This window comes from Oncorhynchus nerka, linkage group LG21 (assembly GCF_034236695.1).
Source record: "Oncorhynchus nerka isolate Pitt River linkage group LG21, Oner_Uvic_2.0, whole genome shotgun sequence".
In the NCBI taxonomy this organism is placed as follows: domain Eukaryota; kingdom Metazoa; phylum Chordata; class Actinopteri; order Salmoniformes; family Salmonidae; genus Oncorhynchus; species Oncorhynchus nerka.
The window spans coordinates 29328671-29354595 of record NC_088416.1 but is presented as its reverse complement, the minus strand read 5'-3'; the positions used below and the strand labels follow the sequence as shown (position 1 = coordinate 29354595).

General features: G+C 41.2%; 3 protein-coding genes across 5 annotated transcripts in view; 1 reads left to right on the top strand and 2 right to left on the bottom strand.

Annotated features, from left to right (window-relative positions):
* Positions 1-5822, bottom strand: part of LOC115110421 (guanylyl cyclase C-like) — a 24878-nt gene extending 19056 nt beyond the window's left edge. Inside the window, exons 1-11 of one of the 2 annotated variants that reach the window (XM_065006539.1) lie at positions 5737-5822; positions 5046-5263; positions 4759-4871; positions 4275-4342; positions 3840-4058; positions 3528-3646; positions 3244-3340; positions 3042-3147; positions 2726-2882; positions 2061-2146; positions 1827-1944 (exon numbers count right to left, since the gene is read on the bottom strand). In XM_065006539.1, the coding sequence (XP_064862611.1) occupies positions 1827-1944; positions 2061-2146; positions 2726-2882; positions 3042-3147; positions 3244-3340; positions 3528-3646; positions 3840-4058; positions 4275-4342; positions 4759-4871; positions 5046-5256 (1294 nt within the window). In that variant the 5' untranslated portion in view covers positions 5257-5263; positions 5737-5822. Of the gene's footprint in view, positions 1-1826; positions 1945-2060; positions 2147-2725; positions 2883-3041; positions 3148-3243; positions 3341-3527; positions 3647-3839; positions 4059-4274; positions 4343-4758; positions 4872-5045 lie in introns of both variants that reach the window. The other variant, XM_065006538.1, reaches the window with a different exon arrangement.
* Positions 5823-11060: 5238 nt separating this feature from the next.
* LOC115110420 (phosphomannomutase 1) lies at positions 11061-21874 on the top strand. Of its 2 annotated transcripts, none has more exons than XM_029636059.2 (8): positions 11061-11554; positions 13642-13759; positions 14573-14664; positions 14880-14971; positions 15517-15616; positions 16013-16088; positions 18633-18748; positions 19096-21874. In XM_029636059.2, exons 1-8 carry the CDS (start codon positions 11474-11476, stop codon positions 19216-19218), a joined length of 798 nt encoding a protein of 265 aa, XP_029491919.1. In that variant the 5' UTR covers positions 11061-11473; the 3' UTR covers positions 19219-21874. The 2 variants fall into 2 exon arrangements, with proteins under 2 accessions (XP_029491919.1, XP_029491920.1); XM_029636060.2 differs by having other exon boundaries at positions 11065-11554; positions 14573-14649.
* Positions 20650-25903, bottom strand: LOC135563615 (cold shock domain-containing protein C2-like). The gene is made up of 4 exons (XM_065006537.1): positions 25624-25903; positions 23946-24281; positions 23604-23726; positions 20650-23374 (listed from the first exon to the last, which is right to left on the bottom strand). The coding sequence occupies exons 2-4, from the start codon at positions 24125-24127 to the stop codon at positions 23200-23202; spliced, it is 480 nt and encodes a 159-aa protein (XP_064862609.1). The 5' UTR covers positions 24128-24281; positions 25624-25903; the 3' UTR covers positions 20650-23199.
* Between the last annotated feature and the right edge of the window lie 22 nt (positions 25904-25925).

Sequence of the window (25925 nt, the reverse complement as noted above, 5' to 3'; positions counted from 1 at the left end):
CAATGAGTGTGTGGTTAGAGTCCAGTGAGTGTGTGGTTAGAGTCCAGTGAGTGTGTGGTTAGAGTGTGTGTGTGTGTGTAGAGTCCAGTAAGTGTGTGGTTGTGTGTGTGTGTCCAGTATAGTGTGTGGTTAGAGTCCAGTGAGTGTGTGGTTAGAGTCCAGTGTGTGGTTAGAGTCCAGTGAGTGTGTGGTTAGAGTCCAGTGAGTGTGTGGTTAGAGTCCAGTGAGTGTGTGGTTAGAGTCCAGTGAGTGTGTGGTTAGAGTCCAGGGAGTGTGTGGTTAGAGTCCAGGGAGTGTGTGGTTAGAGTCCAGTGAGTGTACATTGAAATAAATGTATGCACTCACTACTGTAAGTCGCTTTGGTTAAGAGTGTCTGCTAAATGCCAAAAATTGAAATAAAATAATGTGGTCAATGCAAATAGTCCGGGTAGCCATTTGATTAACTGTTCAGCAGTCTTATCGCTATGGGGTAGAAACTGCTTCTGACCTTTTACTAGAGCGTATACAGTGCATTCGGGAAAGTATTCAGACCCCTTGACTTTTTCCAGATTTTGTTACGTTACAGCCTTATTCTAAAATGTATTAAATTGTTTTCATTTTCCTCATCAAGCTACATACAATACCCCATAATGACAACGCAAAAACAGGTTTTTAGAATGATTTGGAAATGTATTAAAAAGCCACTCCTGCATTGTTTTGGCTGTGTGTTTAGGGTCGTTGTCGTGTTGGAAGGTGAACCTTCACCCCAGTCTGAGGTCATGGGCGCTCTGAAGCAGGTTTTCATCAAGGATCTCTCTGTGCTTTGCTCTGTTCATCTTTCCCTCGATCCTAACTAGTCTCCCAGTCCCTGCTGCTGAAAAACATCCCCACAGCATGATGCTGCCACCATCATGCTTCACCGTTGGGATGTTGCCAGGTTTCCTCCAGATATGATGCTTGGCATTCAGGCCAAATAGTTCAATCTTGGTTTCATCAGACCAGAGAATCTTTTTCTCATGGTCTGAGAGTCTTTAGGTGCCTTTTGGCAAACTCCAAGCAGGCTGTCTTGTGCCTTTTACTGAGGAGTGGCTTCCGTCTGGCCACTCCACCATAAAGGCCTGATTGGTGGAGTGCTGCAGAGATGGTTGTCCTTCTGGAAGGTTCTCCCATCTCCACAGAGGAACTCTGGAGCTCTGTCAGAGTGATCATCAGGCTCCTGATAACCTCCCTGACCAAGGCCCTTCTCCCCCGATTGCTCAGTTTGGCCAGGCGGCCAGCTCTAGGAAGAGTCTTGGTCGTTCGAAACTTCTTTAATTTAAGAATGATGTAGGCCACTGTGTTCTTGGGGACATTCAATGCTGCAGACATTTTTTGGTACCCTTCCCCAGATCTGTGCATCGACACAATCCTGTCTCGGAGCTCTACGGACAATTCCTTCGACCTCATGGCTTGGTTTTTCTAAGACATGCACTGTCAACTGTGGAACCTTATATAGACAGGTGTGTGCCTTTCCAAATCATGTCAAATCAATTTAATTTACCACAGGTGGACTCCAACCAAGTTGTAGGAACATCTCAAGGATGATCATGGCAAATAGGATGCACCTGAGCTCAATTTAGAATCTCATAGCAAAGGGTCTGAATACTTATGTAAATAAGGTATTTCTGTTTATTTAGTTTTATAAATTTGCTACAAATTCTAAAAACTTTGCTTTGTCACTATCTGATACTGTGTGTAGATTGATTAGAATTCTTTTAAAATTAATTTTAGAATAAGGCTGTAACATAACAAAATGTGAAAAAAGTCAAGGGGTGTGAATAATTTCCAAATGCACTGTATGCCATTACCGTTAGGGTTGATTGGCTTGTCATCTGGCAGTTGAGACCCGGGCCAGGGCAGTGAGGGGGTGTTGTCCTCCACTCTGGTCTCATTTATGGACGTATCAAACACAAACAGGGTTTTGTACTGGAGGGGAGGTGCAATGACAGCGTTATTAAGTGATCATTAAATGATGTCCTGCTGCTGTTTAACAGGGGACGGACATGGTGACCATTCCAACAGTTACATTGGATGAAGCCTACCTGTTTATCGATGGTGGATGTGTAAATCACAGAGAAGTTCACGTCCCTGTCCCCATTCTCATCCAGCACGTAGTGTCCCCCCATACCTGCACACAGACACTATTATGTCTAACCCTTTAAGAGTATCACCATTTATCCTCCTGAGCAGAAAACTGTTGACCGAAACACCTGCCCTTAATTAACAACCAGTTGCTCCCTTATTATAGCACAAATAATCACACCTCTGTGAGCAACAATTCCTACGGCCTAGTGCCATTATCAAGGTTCAGGTTGGGAAATGTTATCTAATACAAGAGGTTGCGGAAGACATATAACCAGCTGAACTACTATGGTCCTCGGCTATAAATGGACAAAATGTGAAACATTCACCATAAAAGTCAGCCAAGAGAGAACACTCTAATTAGCCATGTACTGCACTGTAAAACAAAATCTAAGTGAATGGGATTCTGCATAATGTGTGGCCTTTCGTCATGTGTGGAGAATGACGGAGGTTTGCGAAAGTTCCCGTTGGACGAGAGTCAAAGATCAAAGGTTGCCGCCGAACAGCTTTGCCAAGTCCAACAAGTATAGGTTCTCACCATTGCCTGACTTAAAATGTTATGGTGTTTAAATGGAGGACTGAGGACAGTATGGACCATGGCCCTGGCCATTAGGCCCTCCTATACCTTGAAAAGAGACATTCCTGAAGGGGTTTACATCGGGGAGCTCTGTGGCGGTTGGCTGTGTTGCTCTGCCTCTCAGCTCACTGGTCAACCTCTGCCTCAGCACATGGCCAAAGAGCAACACGCTGTCATGGTACCCCGCCACATAGTCATTTAACTCCTGCAACAGGAGAGGGGAAGACGGAGAGACAGAGAGACAGAAAGAGAGAGAGAGAGAGAGAGAGAGAGAGAGAGAGAGAGAGATATGGTATCTCTGTTCAGACATTAGGAGGTCAGCAGAATTGAGGAATGAAGACAGATGAGTTGAGCAGAGACTAACCGTGCTGTTGTAAACTACTGTGTTGTTGTATTGTCTCTCAGGCAAGGTGAGCACCAGAACATTGTCCATGCTTGGGTTGGCAGTCATGTTAGTGTGATACCCATGGCTAGAAGATAGAAAAGTTACATGGTTTCAACTTTCAATCCGTGTCCCCCAAAAAACGATGTAATGCAGTGTAACAAACTGCCAAAACCAGTCTCACTTATAGATATCGATGAGGATGAAGACAATTTCTGGGGGAATCGTTGTTTCGTTCTTTATATCGGTGATGTCATCTGGGGTTCCACAGAGAATGAATACTGAAAAACATTGTGCAGGGGTGATAAAACTGTGTGATGAAATGACACCTTAAAGCATGTAGCTAGATTACAAAGGTTTTGTTTTTAGTAACCATTGATTTACTTCCTATTCGTGGTGGAAACAGTGGTGTGTAAGGCATGGATAAGACTTGAGAAGGTATTGAAGAAGACAGAGGGAGATACACACCGTTGCTGTGTCTGTTTTCAGACTGAATCGCTTTATTTAGCTCTTTCTTGCTGCGTAGCATCTCTCTTGAGATTGATATAGCAAAATTGAACGAGGGTGCCTCCAGAGCATTGATGTACCTATGACGATGGCAAAAGGGAAGTGATGTAACGGTGCACCATGGAGCACCCAACAACAAACAATCAATCAAACTTACGTATGTATGTTACAGTGTTACAGTCTACCATACACATGCTATGACCATCTCTGTACTGTCTGTATGTGTGTACATGGCGGAAATCCCCTTTCAAATGCACAGGTGTTCCATCTCACCAAAAACAGTCTTCAGTTTGGTCTGCCTTCTTGTAGACATAAGCCCTCTCCCAGTGCATCTTCAGACCATGTCTGGTGAAGTTCCAGAAGTGGACAAAGAAGTTGGAGATCTTGCGTGCCGGGGGCAGCAGGCGGGTCAGGTTGGCCTTGTAGTCACAGGACAGACCGAAGCTCCCGGCGGAGATGATGGGGATAGTCAGGGTCAGGCCTATCTCCACGCTGAGACACACAGACCGGGGGTCACAATCTGTCCAGCATATTATAAACCAGCATAACAATAAACGCTATTATCATAATCACCTAGTGGGTCATTTACCACACGTACACATCATCAACTACTAATAATCAGGCAAAACAAATGCTTGTTCAATGGGGATGACAGAGACGGGGATCATTGACATGTGTGTGTGCGTGCAAGACAGAGAGAGTACTTACTCCACCATAAAGAAAGTGGCAAATGTACAGGAGGGTCCCAGCATGGCACATCCCACCTCACCTTTAGTCTGGAGCACAAACAAATATGTACATAAACATAGGCACTCATATTGTTGAGTAATGGGGAAGGGCTTGTCCCTGTCTCTTACTCTTTCTGAAATAATGTCATCTTTATTCATCTTATAGGCCCTCTTCATCAGCCCAATTTTAATCTGACTGAAATTGCTGTTTAGTTTCAGTATAGTCATTGCGGCATACGTCCGTAAGAATGAGAACTTCGCCACCTGATGTCTTAGAACAGTTTCAGTAGCCAAGCGGATCCAAAGGATATGCCTACAGTGAATGGTTGAAATTACACTTCAATGGCAATTCATCTTCTCATCTAAATCAGTCAACATATAATATCTTCAAGTCGCAATGGTCTCCTGGAAGACAATGTATCAAGATGAGAATGGACATTACTGTCTAAAAAAGACTGGCTCACATGCAGGGACTTTAGGATCTCCACTCCCTCACAGGTGCTGCTCCCACAGCCCCTTCGTTTGTACAGCGTGGTGTTGAACCCATTGAAATTAGCCGTTAACTTGGTGTTCAAACCTTGGCAAGGGAGAGAGTGTTGTAGGAGGATGAGATAATAACGGTTATCAAGCATAATGAAATGTCCAATAGGTTTGTGTGGTAGGTTACAGCTGAATTGTGTTTATCACTGACAAATTCATTTCATGTTGACAAAGTAAATTCAAATGAAAAAATAAATAGATGTTTCTGTACCTGCTGCCATGTTCAGTTGCCAGTCCGCTTCAATTGCTTGCAACACTGCACCCTTTACAAACCCGAGGCTCCAGTCTGAGGTTTGATCCTCCAAAAGTACAACGTTCATGGTGTATTTGGGTTTGGATTTCATGCATTTGTCCAGCATTCGGCTCTCAACAAGTGCCACAAATAAGACTCCAACGCACAGAATTGTTTTTGAATTCAGCATTTTGATGCTGTACAGAACAGGACTTAATTTAAAAAATATTGTTTAAAAAAACTCCACTATCTAAATTCAGATGTAGACACCCCCTTAAGGGCTGAAGGCCACTCCAAACCAAAAAGGTAGAGAAATTAGAACTAGTAAAAAGGTTGTTTTAAAAGATGGGATGTTTAAAAAAAAAGAAGTCAATTTTAGTAACCTACTTCAATTCTTAGATATAAATATAAAATGAAAAACAATGTTAGAACTAGAACAAATTAACACACTAAGTTATTTGCAATCACATGAGACACACCTACCAGAGCTAAGGTAGAACAAGAAAAAATGGGATAAGAAAGAACGTCCTTTTTTTTAAAGAGGTGAAGTTATTTACGTCAGCGCAACCAACTCTCTGGATAAAGTCATGGTAAATTAACAAAAAGTAGACAGCCCTTTTGATATTAAAAGTAAAAAGGTTTGAAGGAGTAGCGAAGGCAATAGACCCACCTGTGAGCGCTTCAGTGAGATAGCACCTGTCAGCCACTCTGTCCCACGCGTTAATGAACAACCACCAGGTGACAGATTGTGCACACAGACGAGGGAGGGCAGCTATGCCTGACACCTACAGTTCATTTATTTATATATCTCAATATGAAACTGAATGATTTAATCATGTTAATAAACATGCGATTTGTCGACCCTGTCAACTTATTGGAAGAATCCTGTAGTATGTAGAACACCCTATAGAAACATTGTAATTGCCCTTATTAACTTATTGTAGGCCCTGCAATAATCTACTTGCCTCTGAGAGTTTATCTCCTTATGCATGAGTCTCTTTATTTATCCTTTATTGAGTCTCTATTGTTTCCTTGTATAGGATACAATAGAGAATAGGCCTAAATCCAATGATCAACTGACTAGTAGAAGGAATTGGAGGAAACAATGTCATTAGGAGGAACAAAAATACAAGAGATGAAAACAAAGACAGGAATGTTGACAAGGAGGCACGTGAAAATCAAACAGGTAGATGTGAAATCGTACTGAGGACAATGGAAATGACATAATTATTATATAGCAACACAGTCTAGAATGTCCCAGAAACTCCACGTTCAGTCGACGGGAGAGTTTTTCCTGTGAGAGGGGCGAAGGTCACAAAAGGCCATAAAATGGATGCCTTGTGTGTTGCAGATAAATGTGTTGGTTATAAAACAAGTTGATTGCAAGCCTATAAAACGGTTTGCTAGCCCTTTAAAGGGGCAATCTGCAGTTGAAACAATAACAAAGTGTACTCTCAGCCACAGTTTAGGTCAAAAGCTGAGTAATGGGGCTGGAGAAATGTAACCACTCTCAAATTCATAGATAAAGCTATGGATGCAAGGTCTGACCAACCATGATATCAAACGATAGCTTTAACCATGTTTTGAAGCTATGCAATTTTTGTTTACATTTACACTGTTTTCAAACATTTGAGTAAAACAAGCATATATTTGATGGTTCTGATGGGATACGACAGTTGAACTAAGCTCATGAGATATTTAGGAGCTATATTCTTCAAGAATCAATGGGTACATGTCACTAATATATAAATCCAAAAATGGACAACTGCAGATTGCCCCTTTATAGCATGCACACCACAACATTTTGTGAAATATCCACATTTTGGAGAGACATATCAACTAAACATTTTCATATATTGATAGACGATTACAGTTTTATTTTCAGTTATCCAAAACATGTATAGTTCACATAAAATCATGAGAACGGCTTTCAGAAATACATAGTCCTTCTCTGTGACAGAGCCTGTGTGTAGTCTAGACTATAAAACATTTTCCAGGCTTGCTTGTGTGTTTGAGCTGCTTATATTCCTCTCTTCCTCACTGCCCTCCTCCTACGATTGTGCCCAATCTCTACGTCTATCATTCATTATCACGCTCATTATTGCTCATGTTTTCACATTACTGTTGTTTTGCTCCTCATTGAACAGGAAATCATGACCGAAGCTCTTGCAGTGTATGTTTATTGTTTGGGTTACCTTTGTGTATTTACTCTGAGTGTGCATCTCTTTCTGGCATAAAAACATCTTCGCCCCAATACCTTGAAGTCTGACAGTAACTCCAGCATGTTCTGAGGCAATGAGCTGTTAGTTCTGTTTACTCAAGTCATATACTCTGCACACACTCTTACATGTAGACCGGCGTGTTCAGGAAGGAGAACTGGGCAGCGGGGCTGTAAAAAAGTTGGTTTGGGAAATCTAGTCATTCTGCCACATGAACAGACAGAGAGAGAGACAGAGAGAGAGAGAGAGAGAGAGAGAGAGAGAGAGAGAGAGAGAGAGTGAAAGAGGAGAGATGAGAATGCTTCCATCTTCAAACACCCCCGTTGATTAGAAAATGGAGTAATAATGTGTTAAAGGACCAAGGGATTGTTTTTATAGTGACTGTAAAGCTCTCTGATTGCCATAGGACAGAGTGGCATGACGCGTGCCTGTTATGGATGTTTTTGTTTCCCTCAGTAATATGGGCTTTGCTGAACACTTCAGTGAATCTATAAAAAGATAGGAAGGCTGTCTATGAAAATGCTTCCTCACATACACACACAAACAAAACCTGTAGGCATACCATAAATAAGAAATAAGTAATTTTGAATATAAGTACTACTACTTAAAACATGAACACATTTTCAAATATAAATCATAAAGACATTGTCTAATAAGTTCAATCTTGCCTACTGCATAGAGTGATTGGTTGTGCATCACAAAGTGTTAATGAGCAATAAACGCCCACACGTCCAAGCAGAGGATTTCCTGTTTGCTGTATGGTCTCTCAGTGTTTTTCTCAGTGACTGAGGCTCATAATGAGATACCTATGGCCTGAGTGACCATCTATCTCCTTTAGCCAACCCTATTTATCTCTGTCCGTCCTGTAAATAACATATTGAGCAAAAACACAGATAGTACAAAGCTCTGGATACTGCAGAAGCAGGGTGTCACCCCGACTAGAACCCCGACACATTTTTAATGAAGGGGAAAGTGAGAGTTGAGTAATGGTAAACTCACTAAGGCATGTTGCAAGTTGTATGTTGTGACTTGCGACTGCTTCACAGTATCTGCTCTGTTATCTCCTCCCCCTTATCTATTCATGGCGTTGGAATTAATGGGGCCTTTTAAAATACAGACTTAGTGATGATATGTTACTAAGGCCAACCGAAGCATGTCTTTAAAGTCAAACATAGATGGCTTTTTCTTTAACATTATTCTTATATTCCATATACACATACATACACACAGAAATAATATCTTGTTACAAATTAAAGACACAAATAGATTCCAGGCCAAATCAATGATGTGATTTATTGCTACCGTTCAAAAGTTTGGGGTCACTTAGAAATGTCCTTGTTTTTGAAAGAAAATCACATTTTTTGTCTATTAAAATAACATCACATTGATCAGAAATACAGTGTAGACATTGTTAATGTTGTAAATGACTATTGTAGCTGGAAACTGCAGATTTTTTTATGGAATATCTCCATAGGCATACAGAGGCCCATTATCAGCAACCATCACTCCTGTGTTCCAATGGTATGTCGTGTTAGCTAATCCAAGTTTATCATTTTAAAAAGGCTAATTGATCATTAGAAAACCCTTTTGTAGTTATATTAGCACAGCTGAAAACTGTTGTACTGATTAAAGAAGCAATAAAACTGACCTTCTTTAGACTAGTTGAGTATCTGGAGCATCAGCATTTCTGGGTTCAATTACAGGCTCAAAATGGCCAGAAACAAATACCTTTTTACCTGAAACTCGTCAGTCTATTCTTGTTCTGAGAAATTAAGGCTATTCCATGATAGAAATTGCCAAGAAACTGAAGATCTCGTACAATGCTGTGTACTACTCTCTCCACAGAACAGGACAAACTGGCCCTAACCAGAATAGAAAGAGGAGTGGGAGGCCACAGTGCACAACTGAGCAAGAGGACAAGTACATTAGAGTGTCTAGTTTGAGAAACCGATGCCTCACAAGTCCTGAACTGACAGCTTCGTGAAATAGTACCCGCAAAACACCAGTCTCAACGTCAACAGTGAAGAGGCGACCCTGGGATGCTGGCCTTCTAGGCAGAGTTCCTCTGTCCAGTGTCGGTGTTCTTTTCCCATCTTAATCTTTTATTTTTATTGGCCAGTCTGAGATATGGCTTTTTCATTGCAACTCGGCCTAGAAGGCCAGCATCCCGGAGTCGCCTCTTCACTGTTGATGTTGAGACTGGTGTTTTGCGGGTACTATTTCATGAAGCTGCCAGTTGAGGACTTGTGAGACGTCCATCTACAATAGTCATTTACAAAATTAACCGTGTCTACACTGTATGTCTGATCAAATGGTTGTTATTTTAATGGACAAAAAAATGGCATTTCTTGACCAAAAACAAGGACATTTCTAAGTGACCCCAAACTTTTGAACGGAAGTGTATATTGGTCATTAATGGTGGCTAATCAAAGCCATTCATCACCTGCTGCAATTCAGCTTTGTATGATCTCAATTTCTGCCCTCAGTTTATTACCCATTATTCACATTACAACAATCTTACTGACAATAAAAAACAACAGAAGTTCAAAGTCTACCTAACCTAGTCTTAAATGTTGCTCAATGGACAACCCTTTGTGAATTGATCAGATGGCCCTTATACCTAGTGTCTCCTTGGCATAGTCTAGTGATGGGCCTATTAATAAAAAACCTGTTACTCTTATTGTGTTCATGACTATGTAGCCATTCTCCTGAAAGTGGTGAATGAGGTTATACAAAACCATCGAATTCTATAAAATGTGCTCCTCTGATATCTATTCCTAGATGAAGGTGCATTGTGCGTATCAGCTAAATATAGAGCAAGAGTATACCAAGATAACTGGTAGATAACTGGTAGCAGGATAAAAGACACACAACAGGAGTTTTAATTCATTTAGTTTCAAGTTGTATTAGTCGTATGTACAGGATACACATGGTCCAACTAAATGCTTACTTTTCAACAATGCAACAATAAGAAATATTTTTGAAATCTATTTGAAATGCGTAGTTTTCATGTCCATTCACGATATCAATTAGAATTTCAAAATATGAACTGTTTATTAAGGAGTGATGCAGAACAAATCTGTGCCAATAGGGACCAGGACTATAATCATGTCTTTATGTAAACATGATTTTTCTTTTGACGCTAATAGACCTTTCATCTTTATTTGAGTTTCTCACCACCCACAAGACACGTTAGGATTGCAGATACCCTTAACAGACAAATCCATCTAACAACCCTCAGAACCTCCTTCGGAATATAGCTGTTCTGCACTATGCCATTTGGCTTCCATAGGGCACAAGCATGCATATTGTTTTAGCCTGCCCTCTAGTGGACAACTAATTTACTGATAATAATAAAAAGCGATCACTCAAACGTCCTGGTAACTCTATCCAGACAGAGCCAAGTGTGAGTGTATATCTTGGAAGTTGGATCTATCACCATTTTATACAGGTAACTAAAGCAACACTTGATGGAGCTATCAACTAAACGTTATTCATCATACATTTCTCACTGCCCTGTCTGGCCTGATTAATGCCCTGGCTGGCCTTACATGCAGTAAGGAATTATTCTATTGCTTGGGCTGTGAGTGTATTATGTGATAGCCTACATTGTACAGATCTAGGCACAGTCTGAGCACTGTCCTCCCCTCTAGGTGAACGGTCAAATGACTGTTGAGATGGGTTTTAATCAGTCTTGATTTGACATGGGAGGGGGCAAAGGACTTCTAAGGTTTATATATCTTACCAACACCCACTTCGCGTCATCCAACATAAAATCTGCGATTGGCTGTTTGCAAGTAGCATACGAGAGTCGAGACATTGTTGCAAAATAAACCTGAGACTTGTCGAGCTGCCTGTGATGGTTCTCTGAATTCGATCGGGAACGGTGGCCGAACTATTCTTCAGTCTGAGGATAACTACAGTTCAACAACTATTGGATATGGTTTGTCGTTATCTACTAGACCGCGTGGCATACATTATTCATCCAACTAGTGGTAGGCAATACATTTTACAGTGTACCGTATTGTAGCCTATACAGTAGTCTTTGTTTTGCATTAGAGGCGAGACCAGAAAATTGTCACTCTTTCCCAGAATATTTATTACACATTAATAACATTATCATTACTTACACAATAGTAACACTATCTTCACTTACACATTAGTAACACTATCATTGCAAAATAAGAAATGGATGAATCAAAAGGTCCTTCAAAAAGGACTATTCTGTGTTTATTTGACGTGGACGGCACTCTTACCCCACCGAGAGAGGTAGGCTAAATAACATGTTTTATTATCCCGTTGTATTAATTATGTTTTGTTTGTAATTTTCTTTCTTCTAACGTTGCTGTCCAACTTGTCAAACCTTTCTATTTTTCAAGGAATTATAGGGCGCTTTGCCAATTCCCATGCCATCATGATAGCACAAAACTGTTGCAATAATGTCAATGTCTTATCTGCAGCAAGGTCTGGAATGTTCCTGCACGTTATTTAATGATTTACTATTTTCTGTCGATGTACTTCCTGATAATGTTGGCAAACACCATCATTTTCTGTCCTTCCAAATTCTTGTTTTCATATATTATTTAATCCCGTGGTTGTAGCCTACAAATGCTGTCGTCCGTCAACTCTTTTGAATGAAACTGAAATGTCTTCGTTTGCATCTGAAGCTTGTATTTCACTAAAAGTAGCGCGCGCCCCATGGAGCAGAGACATCATTCATTTGGATGGACGTTATGTCCTCCGTCCGTACGAGAACACGACTGTAGGCGACTGTTGCCTACTTGCACAACACTTATGAAGTCAAATTTCATATAGCATCCTGGTGGTGGTTAACCCTAGACCACCGGTACACTGGGACACTGCTTACGCCCATTCAAAATAGCCTATAACTGCTGTTTCCTGAAAGTTTCATGTCCGTCCATGTGAAGTAACAATTACCTTGCAACTGTTCGCACCAATCCTTAAATGCCCAGTGTTTTATATATATTGCCACACTATTAGGTTGGATACGGTGAAATTGTGAAAATTATAATAATGCCCTTTTAGTGTAAGAGCTGTTTGAAAAGACAGCTGTTGAATTTCAGACTGTTTTGGTGGGATGGAGTTTTGTAATGCCTGGTGATATCATTAGTTAATAGACCAATGAGAAAGAGAGTTCCAAACCTCTCTGCCAATAACAGCTCATTGTTTTGTTTTGCCCTTCCCACTCAGACCACTCTCAAACAGTCCTAGCAAAATTCTTGCTTGAGAAATTGCTCTTTGCTCTGAAGCTATTTTTATTTCTTTTTGACAATTAAGGTACTTCATTGTTACCCAGAAATGATTTGATTTTGAGATAACAACAGCTGCATTGGAACTTTAACGGACAGATAAACTGATCGTAAACAACTTAAAGTGGGTACATGGGAAGAGGAGTCACATTGAGTTCCTACCCTAAAAACAGACTACTTTGATCAAGGATGTTGACATTCATAATGGGGGTAGCCTATTAGTTATGTCTTCAGCCTCTTTTGACCCCCAGATTTGAAATGCAAGATAATCAATGAATAATCAGGGAAACGGCTCTCTAGTGTTTTTCATCGTGATTTCAGTAGTTTAACAACAACAAATACTCATTCATATGAAGATAAATGGTTAACTTTCTGTTACACAATGCTGCATCAATGCATGTCTTTGCAATTGTCTTGTGAACACAGGCAGTTCTCCGTGTCTTCAAATAATTCAATCAAACAGGAGGATAAACATTTAGATTATCCCTCGTATCTCTGCCCATCGTCACAAGATGATGTCTTTGTTGTAACATAGAAGAAAAAAACGATCATATTGTAGGCTATCTGCATTCTTGTCTCAGTGTCTGGACCGGTGATGTACAGAAACATTCAATGACCGTTGTGTAGGCAGTGAGTGCCCAGTTCAGCAGCCGCTGGTCGGTCACAGAGACATACGTGTGCAGAATGAACCCACTGCCCTTATATTATGTAATGCAGTTTCCTCATGTGAGCATGAAGCGGTCCCTGCCTGATCCATCTGCCCAAGTCTCTCTGGCAAGATGGAAAGCTGGTTTAATAGGATTATGTCTGCAGAGGATCAATAGACCACTATCAAAGTTGCTCCTCCTTCAGAGACAGATGCCAACCTGACTCTGTCTTAACAAAAGCATTCTCCTGCTTTGTGTTCAGACAACAAAAGCAGTTTTCAGGACTGTAAATGCCTGTCTTGTCACAGTTTATGTTATGAGTCCCTAAAACGGTGTTTTCAATGATAGACAACACAAACAGGTACAGACCGTGTGTGTGTCTGTCTGTGTGCACTCATCGTGTGTTTACGCGTCATGCGTGTGTGCTTACACCCTGCAGAAAATTGACCCTAAGCTGGATGAGTTTTTCCAGTCTCTGCGCACGAAAGTGAAGATCGGCATAGTGGGTGGATCAGACTACTCAAAGATCGCAGAACAGCTGGGGGAGGGAGATGAAGGTGAGCACTCCTCATTCTCACTTTGGTCTCATTTCAGTCTCACATATTCACCCTCAAACCCATATCATTGCCTTTCTCTCACAGGGCTTTGCAAACCCCAAAAAGGCTGTCGCTTTCATGGTCGTGAAATTATTGAAAGGAAATTCACCAGAGAGGGGTCTTTCACATTGGCAGCCCACTCTCATTTGACATCAGTCCATAAATAACAGACATAGACGAAAGCAGCTACATCATCACTGATGTCTCCGCTCCGGGTCGCACATGGACCCAGGTGGAGTTACATGTTTGCTCATGTACCTGCGTTACCTTGACACACTGGCCCTGTGGTGGAGTTTACACACAGCAGTGGAGACTGGCCACCAACACACTGACAACTGACCGTTATCACTCAGAGCAGCAACAAAAGTAAAGCGACGAGCGATAGAGTAAATATAAGTGGGAGTGCTACTAGTGCATTCAAGGCTTTGTTTTCAGTGCATTTCTGCATCAACAGTTCTCTATCCTGATCATCCCCAGACTGCATTATGCAAGACCGATTGAGATGCCCAGTACTTTGATACTCTAGCCATATGAGATATGTGTACAGTGAATGTACAGGACAGAGATGAATCTGGACTGTTCCAGGTAGTGTTACATAGGTGGTAATCTGCAATGACCAATAATCCCGCTGCACCAGGTACAACATGCCTGCCTGTGTTCCAGTTGGGGGAGTTTTTTTTAAGGCTGTGTGCTGGTAGCTTGTGTTGTCTATTTACTATGAATGTTCTCGCAATAGCACACGTTTACCTATTTTGCCCCCTTTTTCTCTTACAGTGATACAGAAGTTTGACTATGTGTTTGCTGAGAATGGCACGGTGCAGTACAAAGACGGGAAGCTCCTTTCCAAACAGGTGGGTGTGACTGAGGTGAGGGAAGGAATAAAATATAATTTTTGCTCACTAACAAGCTATTTAAACATGATTCCATGTAAACAACATGTAGGCACAACCTTTTTTCTTATAAACTGCTCTCAGCTAAGAAGACTGGAAGGGAATGTTATGATCATGTCTTTTAAGAAAACTGCACTGTGTTAATAAGAAAAGACAGTTCAAATATTTGAACTATGTCCTCTGTCCTACAGGCCATCCAGAACCAGATAGGAGAGGAACTACTGCAGGACCTCATTAACTTCTGTCTCAGCTACATGGGGCTGATCAAGCTTCCCAAGAAAAGGTGAGACTCCCTCCCTCTGACCTACTTTCAGCTCCTTTTCTATGCATCTAGTCATTCAGGGGCCCCATAGCCACTTCAACCTGTCCATCACAGCTGTAGGCATTGGAGAAAGGAATGGTGGCTCTGTCAGCATTCCTAAAGGAGAGACTAAGACAGAAGGATTGATCTGTATCTGGGTGGAGATACTTATTTCCTTGAGAAACAAAGCAATTCTGGATCTAACACTAGAATCTCTAGAATTGTTGCATGATGGTTGGTAAAAAAAAAACGAGCTGGCGCACACTCAAAATAATAGTTTGTGTGGAGGTGATGACTAATGGCGAATAAACTATAAACTATCATAATAAAGAAAGTCGCACAATCCATGTGTAATCTCCCAGCAATTTAATGGATATTTACCAACACTTCGGCATCACGAGGCACCGTGATGCCGAAACGTTGGTAAATACCCAATAAATTGCTGGGAGATTACACATGTATGATGGTTGGTAACAAAGCCACACTAAAGTCTCTTTTTGCAGATTAATGCCTTATTCTGCCCTCAGGGGCACCTTTATCGAATTCCGCAACGGAATGCTGAACATCTCCCCCATTGGCCGGAGCTGCACACTTGAGGAGCGAATCGAATTCTCTGAAATTGACAAGGTATTACACAGTATAAGAGTGCCTAAATCATGATCCAAACAGCAGTCATTATCTTCTAAGGAAAACGCCTAAACATCTAAACTTTTAAAACAAATAGTAAACAAACAAAGCACGCGTTATTGATTGAGTCATGTTTTCAACCTCTTATAACCTCAAATCACTGCACAGTGCAAGCAGGCATGCTTTTCTCTTATATTCTGTTACGTTGGCTCCTATTAAAAGGAGAAGAGAGTAAACAAGTCAAAACAATGCTGAGCTTTCAAGATGGCTGAACAGACAGCCCATTGATGTTTCACAGCCACACGTTATGGAGGGTTTAGTGGTCTGATGGGAGATGTGGAGAGGCTTAACCCTTAGTGGCCTGAAGCCTGACCCCTTTCCTTAACCTCTTCACAGAGAGAGAAAATCCGGGAGAAGTTTGTTGCGGCCCTGCAGGAGGAGTTTGCTGGGAAGGGTCTACGATTTACTAGAGGTAAGACCAACTGGCACAGTATGTGAGCTGGGAATGAATATCGGTGTAACTATTAGCACCTCTAGTCTTGTATTTCAGTATTATTTTGTATGCCATCTGTGCATGGTGTGATATCTACATTTGAAGACTCATTTATCTCTCAGATAGAACCCTGTTATGACTTAAATGTACTAGCTCCTTTGCTGTCTTTTCCTTGCTGTTGCTTCCTATCTGCCAGTTCACAAAGACGATCTGCAATGCGTAGTCAATCTCCTGGACACATTGTGCCCAACTTCATTAAACATTACTCTCCCCTGCTCCACTCTCTGAGGTTCAGAGATGTTTTTCTCTGGTTATTCAGACTAGGTGTTTGCTGACTGTAACTAGGTGTGGGACTTCCTTAATGGCCTGTGAAACTGTACACAATTCAGGCAGCTGCACAAACAGCTGGAGATAAGGCTGGTGTCTTCATAAGACACTCTGTTAAAGCCTTGGGCCAGTAGCAGCAGTCGTTACAAACACACACATTCATCCTTACTTCATCCTAACGGCCTTACTTCACCCTAACTGAGTGACTGCCCTGGGAATCCCTCTGATTGCTGATATTAACTGGTAATCCTTCTGGTTGCTGATGTGGAAGCTGATGCTAATAGCACTGGCAGCAGAGCCAGTTGGAGGGCTGTTTACACTGCAGCCGCAGAGCCTGATAAAACAAGCCAATGGGAAGGCTAGTGGATACGATTGATGTGTTTGCTCATTGCAGTCTGTATCTGCACGTCTACCCTGCCTTGGTTTGTTCACATTTCACATATGCAATGCTGTTTACGACAGAGATTTTTGCCCGTGTCACTCAGCTCAAAAGGCGACATCGCAGTGTCACTTCAAATACAGGCAACTTTGTCCTGGCTATGTTTTCTTTCACCTTTATGGTGCATGGCCAGGGGTGGGGAAGGAACTGTGTGGGGGATGGGCTGAGGATGTGGGTGTTTGTGGCCAATACACCCTCTGATTGGCTGAAACCTCCCTAGCTGTTGCGTTTGTGAGCTTTCCCTTCGGGTCAAGCAGCAGTTGCTACATCCACTTTTGGACTAATACATGAATGATATGTATCCATTGATTATTGAAGAATCACATCCATATGATCTTGAACAGTCGTACCCCATCAGAACACAACATATAAGCTAGTTTTACTCCATTGTTTATAAACAAAGTAAATGTAAACAAATACTGTATAGCCTAAAAACATGGTTAAAGTTATAATTTTGATATCATGGATGGTCAGTCCTTGCATTCATAGCTCTGAATTTGAGAGTGCTCACATGTCTCCAGTACCATCGCCACACCTTTTACTGAAATGGTGGTGAAGAGGGCGCTTTGTTATTGCTTCAACTGCTGGTTGCCGCTTTAAACACTGGGGGGCAATGAAGTAGAATATGAAGGGGGGGGGGGGGGGGTGAGAAGCAGAATTTAAACTTACTTCTCTGAGGGCTTTTCGTGCACATTCACCGCTCATTGACCTGAATATGTGGCCGAATTGAAAGACTAACTGCTCTGGTTGTAGAATGAAAAGGAAAGAGCGATTTAAAAGAAAGGCTGTGTTTGTGGAACGGAGTCCACCTCATGAGGCAGCCTGATGGCTCACATACTGTTAGTAACCTCACGAGGCAGCCTGATGGCTCACATACTGTTAGTAACCTCATGAGGCAGCCTGATGGCTCACATACTGTTAGTAACCTCATGACGCAGCCTGATGGCTCACATACTGTTAGGGACCTCATGGGGCAGCCTGATGGCTCACATACTGTTAGTAACCTCACGAGGCAGCCTGATGGCTCACATACTGTTAGTAACCTCATGAGGCAGCCTGATGGCTCACATACTGTTAGTAACCTCATGAGGCAGCCTGATGGCTCACATACTGTTAGTAACCTCATGGGGCAGCCTGATAGCTCACATACTGTTAGTAACCTCATGAGGCAGCCTGATAGCTCACATACTGTTAGTAACCTCATGAGGCAGCCTGATGGCTCACATACTGTTAGTAACCTCATGAGGCAGCCAAGTAGTGAATAATCACCAATAATAAGACTGTCCTCCCTGGACACAGACTGTACATCAAAGCCATCACCACACAGTCGATGCACAGAGCATAAATAAGTCTGTTCTGCTGAACTGAGCATAGTGATTGGGGCTTTTAATAACCTTTCATGCTTTTCGAGGGGAGAATGTGTTGGGCTCCAAGTCTGTTGCAGAGAAATGTGCAACATTAACCGGTTGAAGTTGCAGTCTTAAAAATATCTCAAAGCTGCTGTTCCTATAATGGGGGAAATATCACACCTATTTGACATACATTGGGCATCCTCACTCATCAGTGCATTGACCGACCAAAACAAATATCCCTGACATGGCATGAGAGAGCTGGTTGTAATGTGTTAATAATCATCACTAAAATCATCATTATTTTATGGGAGGGACTAATATTCTGTTCAGTAACATGATGTTAAATTGTAATGTATCAATTGAAATTGACTGAAATTATTCCTTCTCGTGTGCCTCTCTATTCAGGTGGTCTCATCAGTTTTGACGTGTTCCCTGAAGGCTGGGACAAGAGGCTCTGTCTGGACGTGCTGGAGGGGGAGGGCCTGGACGCTATCTACTTCTTTGGCAACGAGACGTCGTCTGTAAGTGAAGGGGAGGACCTTGTGGACGTGTCAGTGGTGGGGAATGCTCTGAGGCTAAAGCTAGCAATGAGAGTAGGATTGTGCTGTGGCTTGAATGATAAAGGTTAAAGTTCAGAGATCATTGTTGATGTCATTCTATGTGGAGTTGACCCCTGCCTGAAAGAATGTTGCATGAGCTTTGTGATGGTTGTGTGTTTATTTAACCTCTTTTACTGAGACATAGAGAGAGATAAAGAGTGAGTGAGAAAAGAAGGAAAGAGGTCGACAATGGTGAAAAGGGCAGTCGGTGCAAACCTATTTGTGAACAAGCAGATTCTAACGCCGTATCTACATTCCTCTCTGTTCAGGGGGGAAACGACTATGAGATCTTCAACGACCCACGGACCATTGGTTTCACAGTATACTCACCAGAGGACACAGCCAGGCACTGTCGAGAGATTTTCTTCAAAGCTCCCACCAATGAGTCGTGATAAATCATGCAGCAGGCACTCTCACAGTCAGCTTCCCCTGGGTTCCCCCTGTTGTTGAGGGCAGTTACTAAGAGCACCTGAAGGAGAAGAGGTGGAAATGGGAGGTAAACCACTACAGATTTGTAATCAATGCGTTGTTGTTGTATAATATTATTCTAACTAGCACTGGACATATAAAGGGATCATCAGTAATTCACATTGGCTGGACTCCCATGGAAAGTACTATGAGATGTGGACAGATCTGCTTTTTTAAAGGGATGGTAGCTCAAACAATGTGAGGAAGTTTACTAATGTTTTCAGTTTTTTATCATGACTAAGTTTTTCTCTAAGGTTTTAATGTAATATCTGATTATTTAACATCTATCAACCCAATGGTTTTTGTAGTGTGTCCCTGTATTTGTATGTAACATCAAATTAACCATAATGTCTTATAGGCCCTCCTGTAAGACTATCCTCTTGTGAATATCATGTGAAGATTTATATACATTTTGAGTATATAATGTAAATACCCACTTGTGTTTTGCACTAATATTGATACAGTTATCTGACAAACTGGGTTTTGGATCATTTGTTGTCTTTGTGAATGTAGGAAGTGACTGGTGTTGTCTTTGAACAAAATGGAGCGAGACAGAAGAGAGAAAAATGTTTTTTTTGCTCTGTGCCAGTCCACTTTCAGATTAAGTGCCTATAGAAAGTCTGCACCCCCTTGAATTAGTTTCACATTTTGTTGTGTTACAAAGTGGGATTGAAATAGATTAATTGTAATTGTTTGTCAAGTGTTTTACAAATGTAAAAATATATATATATATAACTAAAATATAATCATTCCTTTAAGTATTCACGCCCTTTGTTTAGGCAAGCCTGAATTAGTTCAGAAGTCAAATGTGGCTAAACAAATCACATCATAATTTATATGGACTCACTCTGTACTCTGTGTGAAATAATAGGGATTGACATTATATATTTTTTTATGACCACCTCTTCCTCTGCCCTCCCAGGGCTTTTTCGATAGCTTCAAAAATAAAGGGCAGTGATTGGTAGATGGGTAACAATAACATATCAGACATTGAATATATCTTTAAGCACGGTCAAGTTAATAATTAAGTTGTGGATGAAGCATTAAACCACCCAGACACATCAAAGATGCAGTCATTCTTCTGAACTGAGCTGCAGGACAGGAAGGAACCTGCTTAGGGACGTCACCATGAGGCCATTGGAGATTTTAAAACAGCTACAGAGTTCCAACGGCTGTGATGGGAGAAAACTGAGGATGGATCAACAACATTGTAGTGAATCCACAATAATGACCTAAATTACAGTCATAAAAATAATAAAAATACACAGAATAAAAATATTCCAAAACATGCAACAAGGCACTAATGTAATACTGCAAAAAAACACAGCAAAGGAATATACTTTTTGGCCTAAATGCAAAGCCTTATGTTTGGGGCAAATCCAACACAACACATCACTGAGTAATTGCCTTCAAGGTATGGGTCTGCTTGACATCGGCAAAGACTGGAGAGTTTTTCAGGATGAAAACAATCGGGATGGAGCTAAGCACAGGCAAAATCCTATAGGAAAACCTGCTTCAGTCTGCTTTACACCAGACACCGGGAGAGGAATTCACCTTTCAGCAGGACAATAACCTACAACACAAAGCTGAATATACACTGGAGTAGCTTACCAAGGAGACAGTGAATGTTCCTGAGTGGCCAAGTTACAATTTTGACTTAAATCTGCTTGAAAATCTATGGCAAGACTTGAAAATTGCTACCTAGCCATGATCTCCAACACCTTGACAGAGCTTGAATAATGGGAAAATATTGCATAATACAGGTGTGCGAAGATCTTATGAGACTTACCCAAGATGCTTTAATCGCTGTCAAATGTGTTTCTAACATGTATTGACTCAGGGGGGTGAATACTTATCTAATCAAGGTATATAAAACAAATGTTAGAATTTTTTCTTCCACTTTGACAGAGTATTTGGTGTAAATTGTTGACAAAAAAATGACAAATCAATTTTAATTCCACTTTGTAACACAATAAAATGTGAAGAAATCCAAGGAGGGTGTAGACTTTCTACACAAAAGGGTTATTCGGCTGTTCCCATAGGAGAACCCGTTTCGGTTCCAGGTAGAACCCTTTTTTATTCCAGGTAGAACTCTTTTGGGTTCCATGTAAAACCCTTTGTGGATAGAGTTCAATCTGGAACCAAAAAGGTTTCTTCAAAGGGTTCTCCTATGGGAACAGCCGAAAAACCCTAATTAGAATCTAGATAGCATCTTTTTTTCTAAGAGTGTTTAGACTCTGTAGGGAGAAGTCTTACCTCATCTATGCAATTACATATAAATGATTCCTGCTACTTCAGTCTGCACCGCTATAAGAAATGGATCTCACAGCTGGCTCATACACCCTTTACATTACCTACCCAGTATATTCATAGGTACACGTCCTTTAGTTGTATCTTATCAAACTGGATGTCTTGACCCTTCTGCCAAAGGCCATTAGACCTTCCTGAATGACAAAGATCCAGTGGACTCACTTGTACAGTTTGATCGACATACACTAATTGTGAAATCATCATGTGACTGTTGAGTACTGTATTAATTTGAACTACGTTCATTGTAATAAATTATTTTATATCATTGTGCCAAGTGTGACTTGTTATTTTTTTGTACAACAGATGGAAAGTATAACTAAGGCATAGGCATGTGATTATAATGTCACATACTATGTGTACACCCTTATCTCCAAAGATAAATACTAAAGAAAGATAACAGCCACCATAATTGTGAATCATAAAATGTTTTTAGTGCTCTTTCAAGGCTCACATAGAAATGAGGGTAAACTATAGCCACAGTGGCTTGTCTAACAGAAAATGCTCTGAACTGTGACCAATGAAAAACCTAGTATTTTAACTAAAACTAAAATATGAAATAAAACAACCCAAAACAGTAAGAATGAAGTACAGAAAAATACATAGAAATATGGAGAAATGCTAAACATAATGGGTAGACATGAAACAAATACGAATAACGGCTCAGTAACAATTAAATGATCATTTCAGAACTTAAACAAATACATTAAAATGTATTTCAATTCCATTGACAGTGTGTTACAGTGTCTCTCAGACAATAGAAAAGTTTCAAATAGTTTCAAAAACCTTACAGTAATTTGCTCATACCATCATGGTGAGTTACAATTTGCAAACAGGACTACAAATTGCCACATGATAAAGCCTAATAGGAGTTGTAGTCGGTTCGGCAGTATTTCAGAAAAGTTCAAGTTTTTAAGTGCATTCATTTGACTACAATAACCAAAACTTAAATCCAGTAACCTCAAAACTAACAGATACAAAAAAATCTAAACAAAATGATCAAATAAATATATATAAATAAAAGGCAAAAATACAAAGATGGTTGTGTACCTCGAGAACATATTAATAGTGGCTTTTCCATTCACAGTAAAATATAAATCATTATTCAAAGCTTTTTATTTAGTCTTACGCCCATCTCTCCCTCCCTTCCCGATTGCTCTCTCAATCAGACGTTTCCGATTCTGTACCTCTAAACCTTCATCAGTTATTTTCTCTCCAACCTCATTTTCATTTCACACCAATAGTAATGCTTCTCCTCAAAATGGTGTCGGATTTCTCATTCTATTTCCTCCACCACTCCGCTCAATCCCTTCACCCACTTCCAGTACATTCAGGTTGAACATATTCTCCTCCCTTGCTTTTATGACTTATCAATCCAGTCTGTACTAACCACGTCCTAGTTCACGGATGGCCAACTTGTGTCCTGAGGAGCCAGTCAGTGTATCTAGGGTTTTGTTCCAGCCCAGCTCTAGCACACCTGATTTAGACAGACTCACCAGCACCAGTTGGCCGTCCCTGCCTTCCCTAGCCAGACCCCTCAACTTCCCACCCTAGCCCTCCCTGTAGCCAAGTGTAGATAAACAGGCCAGCGCTGAAGCCTAGCTCTCGTCTAGCTGGCTAATGATCTGGCCAGACCAGGTCTCATGCTTCGTCCCTGGGTTCAGATGAACTATCTTCACCTCCACGGCCTGGATCTTCAGGTTTTTTGGTGGGATCCGGGAGACTTTGTATGTGACCTCATCTCCTTCTACTGGGACATACTCGCCCTCGATACTGAAATAGATTGAATTAATGATTTAGATGTTCATTTACTGCACAATATGAATATGCAGTCAGTTCCTGCTCTGAACCTTGACACGTTTTATCTGACACTGAACACTGATGTTACATTGCTGCTCTGAGATAGAAAGCTGTGAACAGAATATTAAAAAACAGGGCATTCTGTTCATTTGAGCAATTTGCCAAGCTAAAGAAGGCTGCTGTAGTGATGAAGGCCACTCACTCAGAGATGTGAACAAAGATGTCATCACCGCCATTGGTGGGGCGGATGAAGCCATGACCTTGTGACCTGCAGAAGCTCTTGCACACGCCCTTAAACGCTGGCCCTGAGGTGGCCCGCACCGTGCTGATGAGAGACAGGGGAGAGAGCATCATGTCCACTCTCAACAAAACATTACATCAACACACCATATCCCTTCTGCTACTGCTTGTGGAAATACATTATTCTCTAAGAAGTTAAGGAATGTATATATAAACGTCATATAAGTGAACGATAATAAACATGCACTATCAAACCAATTCTAATACAGAAACGCATTCATGAGCAGCATATCTAGTTGCTTACGCTGAATAGGTGCGGTTGCGTTTGGTGGGCAGTGGGCTGGGCAGTGACCGGGGCTGGGGTGGCGCTCCCCTTTCCCACACACGGCTGCCCTCCCTCAAGAAGGGGAAGGAGAGGGAAAGGGGTGCAGCCCGGGGGGAGCGCAGAGGGGCCTCTGAGGGGGACGTCAGGCTGGGGTCTGTCATGGCTGAGGCACGGGCCAGTTCGCTCTTCTTACCAATCTTCTGGTTCTTCACCTCCTGGCCTGATGCTGACACTCCAGTTGTGTGTTTGTCTGCTCACCGTCTCTGCTTTAATATATCTTGCTATTGACACATGTCAGTTTGTTTCAGCAAGTTTCTTAATGAAGAAAGAAAGAGAAGAAAACAAACAAAAGTAAAAAGCGAAAGTTGAACCAGAAGGAACAACTGAAACAAAGACAGATTTCATGAAGTTTATCCCTACTGCAGAGAACATTATGCATCATTCATAACAGCTTCATATTAAGATGGATGTTTGGATTTACATTACTGGACACTTATGGAGCAATTTAGTCGGACTACCCTGGTTAAGAGTATTAGCCTAGTGGCAATGTTTTACCAAAAATGACACTGGCAGCCTTTCAATTCATTACAGACCATTTTTACTTTCAAATGCCATACATTTCAACTGCCAACCATTCCTAAGTTTGCCCACAAACAATAACAGGCTCAACTTAGATATATGACTGTTGTTTACATTGTGTATCAAGTCCTTCAAGCTCAAGAGGAGCACGGCTTTAGGAATAGCTGCAACAAAAGCAGTTAAATAAAGGTTCAATTAAACATGTTTAAATAAAGCAGCCATTGTGTGCCAAGATATGGTGGTGCATATTGATGGCATGTGCACGCAATAAGATAGGACACAGCACACACTCCAAGGCCAAGATGGCTTTGCATGGTTTAAGATTGTTACATTCTTTCGCTCTGCCTGCATCATCAAGGTTACAGTAAAACAGACAGCTCTGACAGCTCGAATGTTGAGAACGCCGTCAACAGAGCTGCTGGCAAAACGCTAGCCGTGTTTCTGACGTCAGCATGCAATACGGGAAAGCATTGGATAATGACGACAAACCAAAACATTAGGGCCAAAATTGTCAAATTAGAAAAGTAGATGATCCTTTCACGCGAATGCAAATTGACTATTTAAAGAACGATATGAATCCGTTTTTATAAAGTAAAAATGTAAAAAGAGAGCAACAGTGAAGTCTATCTCTGGATACTTTCTCTGGGCTACATCCGAATTAAATATCTGAAATAGTCAATTGACTCGGCTCAACGTGTCTAAATATCACAAGAAAAATCCCTCTACGTGAGACATTCATAACATTGTATGATTCGTCATGTTGCGGAGGCGTGCATTTCGGGCTAAGTGAATGACCAGTTTGCATTGCCAAATTATTCTGTAATAAACACGCAAATCATCCGACTTTTTCTCATTTCCAGGACATTCGAAAAGTCGGCGCGCGCAAACAGAGACGCTGTAGGGATGAGAGGATGAGTAGCCTCGTCAAAGGTATTCTATAGCCAACAGTTATTATCATACATTTCCTTTAGTCTATACTTTGGTCAAAAAGGCTGTCACACGTTAATGAATAGGCGATACAGATTTTCTACAATCCAAACAATAGCTGGCATACCCGTACTTGAATATTTGTACTTACTGCATTGCTAGAGTCCGTTTGTCAGTAGAGGACGGGTGTGTGCCTTGTCAGTTACTATTATATAACATTAATTAAATAAATAACAGTAAATACGCGTAGTCGCGCGGAATACACTGATCTGCGGTGTGTTGTTGAGGCTGCGCAGCTGCCGCTGGCTGAGATTACACCGTAGTCGGGAGAATGGGCGTGATGTTTGTGATGTGTGTTTGCTGACAAATTTGTTGGCATAACAAGACTGCTATGCTCATACGCGTCAAAGCAGTTATTACATTAAACAAGTATGTGTTCGTATTGTAAACCAT